The following is an 8,456-nucleotide window of genomic DNA, read 5'->3' on the forward strand; positions in this document are numbered from 1 at the left end:
CTACTACTAGTACTACTACTACTGCTGCTGCTGCTACTAATTCATGTATTTGTTTAGTTACTGTGCCGAACGAAATCAAAACGTAGAGGCCAGTTAGAGGACCAAGGTAGATTCATTCATCAAACAAAAACTGAAAAATGATGATTGAGTCCTTAATAGAAATCAATTCTTGATTTTGTCCAAACGTAACAGCCTGAAGGTCAATTACAAAGCGATTACGAGTAAAGAAAGAGGAACAAAACTCACAAAGCACAAAAACAAGGCAGTTTACGTAATATGAATAATACGTAATATTTCCGTTAGCACAAAGTTATTATATCCGTTTAGAATGAATATATAGTTCGTATTTTGTTGATTGGAAGGTCCATGTCCGGTATAAACTGTGACAGCAAGAAACAGTATGGTACGGAATATAATAATAATTTAATACAGCATAAAAGCAGCCCGCCTCTATGGTCTAGTTGTCAGAGTTCCTGGCTACAGATCGAGAGGTCCCGGGTTCGATTCCCGGGGCTACCAGATTTCCTGGAGAAGTAATGGGTCTGGAACGTGGTCCACTCAGCCTCATGATTATAACTGAGGAGCTACTTGAGTGGAAAGATAGCGGCTCCGGTCTAGAAAACCGAAATTAACTGCCGTGAGAATCCGTTGCGCTGACCACGCGACACCTATCCGCAAAAGTTGGCACTAACTTCGCTCGGTCGGTATACAAGTAGTTCGCTTGCATACTAAAACCACGGAGTTTGCTCTTTTTTGTTACAGTATAAAAGCACTTGAGCGATCTGAAGTCTTAAAGCTTAATCTTGAGCAATCTGCATATGAGAAGCTTCTCGTTTGAACGCGTTTTGTTCTGACTGTGTATGTGGATAGGCGTGAACTACAGACATTAGACCTTCTTTAGAGGCAGCACACTATAGGTTTGCCTGTTCATCAGCCAGCCATTACAAGCTGGTGATTGTAATCGCGTTACGAAGTCATAAGATGCAAATTTCGGCAACATCACTGCTGCTCCTCTGCGCTGCAAATTCTCGAGGTTCGCAATTTATTTTTTTAACCCTTCCCCCCCCCCAAAGAACACCGCACTTCTTGCTTTCCCTCCGATATCTCACCTTCTAAATGGAAATTTTGGTTACTGATAACTTATGCATCGAGCAGAATAGCTGCAACGTGGCTGTTGTAACTAGAAGTGTTGATGAAGTTTGTCTTCTAGAGACGTGTTGAAGACGACAAACAGCTGTGTGTCATTTTACGCTAATGCTTCCAAGAAATGAGTGTATAGACAAAAGTCTTTTCAACCTTCTTCGCATCAGTGTGTTTTGGAATGCCCTATCTGTCTTTGTATAAGGGTTGAACTCACTCAAAGTTTGTAAGCCTTTTACCCTCTCTTGTCCTCTATTCTTTCTTTCTAAATAAGGTTTACCCAACGATTCAGTTGAGGAACTTGGTGATATTCCGTTCTGCTTTGCCATCTTCATTGCTCTTGATACAGGTAGCTTGAATTTGCACCGAAGCAAGCGAAATTCACCCTTAAAGAAAGAAAACAACCCCGTTACTGATGGCATAGTAGTCTTTAAAGGCGCGTCCACATTACTGGTGCTCGTGCTCGTTTGGTTCGCTGTGCTCGCGAGTAATGTGGACGATGTGACAATTCACGAGACAAGCAAATTTAAAAATTTTAATTTAAAAACTATAGCCAATAAATTAAAATACGACTACATCCTATACACAATACGAGTCAATATACGGATCCTCACGCGCCGAAGCCTGGCGAGCAATTGAAGTAGTGTGGACGAAGATTTACGAGCACAAGTAAAAACCAGACGAGCACGAGTACTAGCACGAGTAATGTTGACGCGCCTAAAGGGAGTTTCTGAACTATGCAGCAGGTCCATGTCTGTTAGACCTAAATCGGAGAGGCTGAATAAAAAATAACAGATAGAGCCAGGCTAGCTCCGTCGATATAGCGACAAGGGTACTAGCTGGACAACCGATGATTCGGGGTTCGATTCCTGGCTGGGAAGGAGATGTTTTCCTTCTCCATAGCTTTCAAACTGGCTCTGGGGCCCACCCAGTCTGTTATAGTGGATACCGGGGGTTCTTTCTACAGGGCTTAAGCGGCCGTGGTGTGAAGCTCACCACTCACCTGAATGTGGCGGCAAGGTTATGAATGCGTGGAGCTGTACTTATGTTCCCCCACACGTGTTCATGGCGCGGTGCTTAATTAAGCGCACTGACAGCTTTACCTCTGTACATACCAACAGCATATCTTTTTTATTTGACGAAGCGGAATTAATTACGTGCATGTGTGTACTCTTCACCAGATGTTACAGTGATCAAATCAAAGAGGGTGAGATGGGCGTAACACGTAGCATTCATGATGACTGAGAAATACGTAATGTAGCGTGTAGAGCCGTCGCTATGCAAATACCTTGAGATGGGCGGATATACGTGGGCTGTTTCTGGGAAACGGCTTGGTAAACACGTTCCCTCAGGAAGAGACGAATGCAACAGTGCCGAATAATAGAAGAGCTATGTTTTCTATGTGGTCCGTGCTGACATGTTATGAGCAGGGGACAAGGTTAGGGCTCAGTTGAAAGTCAGTTCTGTACGGATAGTCTGTGAAGAGAGGACTTAAACTTGGAGGCAAAGAAATATAGTTGTTGTTGGAGCCGTTACCAGGAAATGTCGAGTAACAGACAGAGAACACTAAACTGTGTGCTCTAGCTAAATAGCGATAGTGTTATAGTTATTTGTAGCTACGACCTGTAAGTGGTCAATAAATACTTTCACCAAGCCAGGCCAGTCTATAGTCATAGATACTCCTACGTGGCCGTACAGAAGTTTAATTTCAAGGGAAGAAGACAATTGGGAGACGTAGGCGTAAATGAGAGGATAATATTAAAGTAACGTTATGTGGGTATTTGGACCGGATTCGTCTGCCTCAGGATATGGTCCCAATGGCTGCTTTTTTAGCGTTGTAACAGAAACTTCGCGTTTCACAGAAGGCGGTGAATTTCTTGATTATCTGAGCGGAGCTCTTCCTGTCTGAAGGAGGCCCTCTGCTGTACGGAATTAGTTCAGGTATGCACATCGTATAGCATGTGGTTTGTTCTACCACCGTCTTAATCAGCTTTCAGTAATTCAGTATCTTGTTGCTTACAAGACTTTTACTGCTGTGTATGGCCCCTTTGATCCTCCCTTGAACTTTCGACCCCTCGGAAGTTCTTGCACGTAAGTAAGCAGCAACAAGGCAACAGAGGAATACTTGGCAGACAACAGAAGCAGTGAATTAGACTCTTGCCACTTCCTGCCTTATTCTAGCCTCTGGTCCTTGTTGTAGCTTGCAGAACTTCACAAAGATTCCTCTGAGGGAACACATAACCACTCAACCATTTCAGAACTAGGAAAGTACACTGTATATCACGTGTATAGAGGGTTTGGTTTAAGAAAGGACAGGAAGATTATCAGTACTTGAAGGTAAGTATATATTCCACACCGTGCCTCCTCATGTTAAAGCAGGTGAACTTATCCCTCTCTCGTGTGTAATCAGTGCATCAGTGTGAAGGGATACAGGATCTCAACGTAATGTTTCCGGTGTTACAGCTAACTGCACTACATAAACATTGTTAACACCCTCCGGAACCGACATATAGAAGCGTGTGATGGTTCCCATAGCCTCTCTGGGAATTTGTACTTAGTACAAATTGTGTAACTCGTCAGCTCACAGTTTTATGTTTGTAATTTTCTATCAAAATTAGAAAGCTACGCTAATGCGCTAGCAGTGAAACTAGACAATAGCGAAACTACACATAGGCTGAAAGATACTCCGTCCTAACTCTGCCAGACAGGCCTGAGCAAAACCCCGATACGAGCATTAAAATGATATCTAATTGAACAGAATGAAAAAGAATATATGAGTTAACGCCACTGGGCATAACTCATTCATAAGCTAATACTCACTGAACATATACATTTATTGCAGATTCTATATTATAACGTGCGAAGAGATCTTTCACATATTTTTAATAGGGCTGCGCAATAGCTCAAGCGGTTAGTCGCTGGCTTCTAACCGCGGCGGCCCGGGTTCCATCCCGGGTCTGGTCAAGTGGAATTTGTGGGTGACAGAGTGGCGCTGGGTCCGGTCACAATAGCCGAGCGTTCTAAGGCATGTACTATCTTCGCTCGCTTGGAAACCGTGATCGTGGGTTCGAATCCCACTGAGGGCATCAATGTTTAGTTTTGTGTGTGCGTTTTTCTGTGTTTGTGTACAGGTAGAGGCCTTGCGACGAGCTGAACACCCGCCCAAGGAGTCCTACCGAATGTATAAGCTCTAGAAAAACCGAAGTGAACGGAGACGTTCATGGAGGTAGGCCTAGGCCCACTGGGGTTATAGTGCCAAGGGAAAAAAAGTGGCGATGGGGCAGGGTTTCTCCGAGTACCTCGGTTTCCCCTGCCAATCTTCATTCCACCAATTGCTCCACAATCACCCTCAGCTATCATCTTGGGCTGGTACAACAGGCCAGAAGTGTCCGCAGTGCAGGGGTCTTAGTCCCACCCCAATAGCAATAAAAAGATAATATATTATAATAAGTTCAAACCAGAGGTTTTTGGGAGACAGACATTCATGGTGACATAAGCTAAGGCTGTGATATGCTAAGAATACAGATAGAAAGTTATTTAAATTCTAAATGTGTGTTTATATTAAAATAGGTGCAACTGTCCCTATGCTTAATTAATTAAGCACTATGCCATGAAGACATATGGGGGAGTGGAAGTTACAGCTTCACAATTCTGGACCTTGGCACTGGATGGAGATGAGTCTTTAGCTTCACGCCCCAGCCGCCTTACTCCCGGGTGAAGAGCTTTCGGTACGCTTTGGATAGGAGGCCGAGTGGTCCCCTCAGCCGGTCTGGGCGCTATGTAGAAGAGAAAAACATTGTTTCCCCTACCGGGAAACGAACCTCAGCCATGTAGCCCGTCGCTATACCGACTGAGTTGTCCCGGCTCATGCCTTTGTTGTTGTGAATATAATTATTTAAACATTAGGCTTATGTAAAGCAGATTCCTTTTTGAAAAGCTGGTAGTGGCAGTACTACTCAAGAAACACCCGCACTTTATGAAACCCGAATATTTATTACCCTGTTCAAAAGAGCTAGTCAGTGCTTTCTGTCTTTAACTGCATGCGTTCAGTCTACAGCTCATCCTGTCTCTGTTCTTAACATATAAGTATCATGCTACTTGGTGATGTTTGACTCTTAGGTTATTCAGTGTTGCAGATGTTACTGCCATAGGTCTACAGCGACGAATGAGATAGATATATCATCATGAATAGCGAATACTTAAAGTAGATATATCATCATAAATAGCGAGTAATCAAAGAATTTGAAAGACAATCGTTGCCGGTTTCAGTGCAGTATCCGAGGAGATTTTGTCAGGATTGGAAAGTGTGCGTCGCAAATCCAAGAAGGCAAAGTTACCTTTACATCACACAGTTGTTATCATTACTGTTGTAATAAACCTCGAGGCTGACCGCAACATCAGCACCATCTGTTGCACGAATGGGACGCCAGTCGAATTTGATAATGCGATGTAAAAGAATGATTAATTGTTCAGCATGTAGTAATTCACACTCCCACGCGTTCAAAGAAAGTCTGAGCCTGATATGCATTTAGAAGATGCATTTGAAAGTGCTTTCCTTTGTTCTGATTTATTGCTAGTTGAAATGGCCTGAGCGTTTATCTCTTCAGGAAAAAAAATAGGTTTAAACTCTTTCCGTGCTAGGGACGTACATATACATCCTTTGAAATGTTAGCTTCGGTTAGGACGAGTAACGTTAGATTAAGTGAGGTTAGGTTAGATTAGTGGGAAGCTCAGTCGGTGTAGCGACTGGCTACGGGCTGGAGGACGGAGGGGTCGGAGTTCGAGTCCCGGTGAGGCAAGAAGTTTCACTTCTCCATGCCCAGACCGGCTCTGGGGTCCAACCTCCTATATGGTGGGTACCTGAGGCTCTTTTCTCGGGGGTAAAGCGGCCGGGGCCTGAAGCTGACCACTCAGCTCCAACTAGTGCCCAGGTGAAGAAAATGTGGCTTTGTACATCGACTCCTCATATGCCCTCATGGTGTGGTGCTTAATTAAATTCAGGGACAACTTTACCTTTACCTTAGGTTAGATTAGTCTGATTTCGGTTAGTTTATGTTAATATAACGAAAGTTACTTTACGTTACGCTGTGTTGAGATACAGACGTCTGTATGGCCTTTGACGCTCCTTTGTTCTAAATTAGCAAAACCACTTGTCGTGGCAAGTTAAACCAATGAAATATTGGCAGCGTTGTCCCTGTGCTTAATCATTGAAGTACTATGCCACGAAGATATGTCGGAGCTCCACAGTTCTTGACTAGATGGAGGTGAGTAGTCAGCTTCACGTCCCGGCCACTTTATCCCCGGGAAGGAACCTCCAGATACCCTTTGGATATGAGGTTTAGTAGACCCTAGAGCCAGTCTTGACACTGTGGGGAAGGGACAAAATTCTTGCCCCTGCCCAGAATCGAATCCCGGCTGTCCCGACTGTAGTCCCTGACTCCTTTTACAGCCTGAGAGCTGGAGGCGGATGCACCTCTGAGTGAGTGACGGACACATAAGGGGAGAATCGGACGAAAGAAGACAGTAAAGAAAGTGGGGAGTAAAGCTATCCTTGTTGCAGACCGTGGAGGCCCATGGGATTGTGAGACGTCGAGGTTCCCACATTTTCTAGATAGTCGGCTCACAGATGGCAGTGAGGCTGTCAGCCTTACGTGCCGGCCACCCTTTACCCCCAAGAATATTCCTGGTACTCATTTGTGTTAGAGACTGAGAGGACTTCAGAGCCATAGTGTGGCTGGAAAGATTATCTCAATTGAAAAATCTGTTTACCTCTTTGGGAATCGAACCCGCGACTTTCCGGCTTGTAGCACAGTGCCTGAACCAACTAGGCTATCACTTGCCTCCCCAAGAGAACGACAATAGAACAGATGAAACAAAGATACTGCTGGGAAACTGCTTGGCAGGACGAACAATTTAGGTATGTGTTAAACGGATAGTTTTATTCATTTATGGATGTGTGGGTAGGTGATGGAAGTTTAATTTATGTATTTAAAGCACTAATGGCCATGACCATGCACGGTGAAACAAGGTCACGAGAGGTCTTAACCTATACTTCAATCACTTTTCCGTACGGTTTTCCAGTTTTGTTTGTTCTCGCCGTACCTGCTAGCAGCAGTGTCGTACAGAACGTAATGGCCCTGCGGTCACTCGATTTGTCTAATTAATAGCTAACGTCATATCTGCTTTTTAATCTTCGGTTTAAGCAGTGTTTGTCAACCTGGAGTAAGATGACGGAAATATAACTATATTACGTAAATATCATTGACTTTTATGCTTATTGGAAATCTAGACATAATTGGTCGGTATAATATTAAAAAAAGATCGCAGTGAAATAGTGAAACTGGGAGGTATATTAATCTGGCTGATGATAACTGTCCATTGACGGCTTAATTTGATGACCCCCAAAGATTTAGTTCATACCGAAGTTCTGTTTATATTGTCTTTGTAATCTTTTCTTTTTTGTTTCAGGTAAGGGCCAGAGCGTCTGTGATCCGGGACCAGCTTTCAGGCGTCGCCGTTATGGAAACAGTGACATATTGGAAACCTTGTAAGTAATGAATAGGCGTCAGAGAGTTGACATGTTGTTAGTGGGGCGTCATCACATCTAGTTATTTTGAAATCCCATTTTCTTTTCTTGTAGGTCACTTCAACCGAAATTTCAATAGGTAATAAAATAAGCACATGCTTAGTGAATGTAAGTTCTTCATTAACCCCATAAAGCCCAGTGTTTTCTGTGCTTGCCACATGCTTTAACATATTAAAACACTGCATTCTGTCCACCAGAGTGTGTTTGTGTTTCGTACGGACCGCGTCTGTGCTCTTGTGGTCAAAGTTTCTGCCCACAAATGAGGGGTCCCGGGATCGATTTCTTGTGCTACCAGATTTTCTGAGAATTCGTGGGTCTAGAACTGTGTCCTCAGCCTCGTGAGGATAATTGAATAGCTGTTTCAAGGAAATAGCGGTTCCCGTCTAGAAAACCGAGATTGACGGACGTGGGGATCCGTTTCTCTGACCACGCAACACTCCTTTCCGCTAAAATTGGCACTAACTTCACCGACAAGCGGCGGTCGCTCGGTCGGCATAGTTAGCTAGCGGTCTACAGGCCACAGAGTTTAATGGTTCTCACAAAAATAGCGACTGTTTCCCTTTGTAGCGCGGATGTAATGGGTTTCCTGTGAGGTACGAACTCAGTCATTCAAACAGATGCATTCTGAACCTCCTGGATCACTGAAAGTGGCCTTAAATTCTTTCCCATTTTTACGAATGCGAGATTTGAGGTTCTGACAGTGGTGACTATGAAGATACTGTGTCCAGGG

At 43.9% G+C, this 8,456-nt stretch overlaps 1 protein-coding gene across 1 annotated transcript in view; it reads left to right on the plus strand.

Annotated features, from left to right (window-relative positions):
• The window catches only part of LOC111874867 (fat-like cadherin-related tumor suppressor homolog), a gene marked incomplete at its 3' end in the record, with an annotated part of 232,468 nt that extends 224,781 nt beyond the window's left edge, over positions 1 to 7,687 (plus strand). Inside the window, exon 4 of the mRNA XM_023870717.2 lies at positions 7,609 to 7,687. Coding sequence (XP_023726485.2) covers positions 7,609 to 7,687 — 79 coding nt within the window. The remainder of the gene's footprint in view (positions 1 to 7,608) is intronic.
• Between the last annotated feature and the right edge of the window lie 769 nt (positions 7,688 to 8,456).

This window comes from Cryptotermes secundus, unplaced genomic scaffold (assembly GCF_002891405.2).
Source record: "Cryptotermes secundus unplaced genomic scaffold, Csec_1.0 scaffold160, whole genome shotgun sequence".
Classification (NCBI taxonomy): Eukaryota; Metazoa; Arthropoda; class Insecta; order Blattodea; family Kalotermitidae; genus Cryptotermes; species Cryptotermes secundus.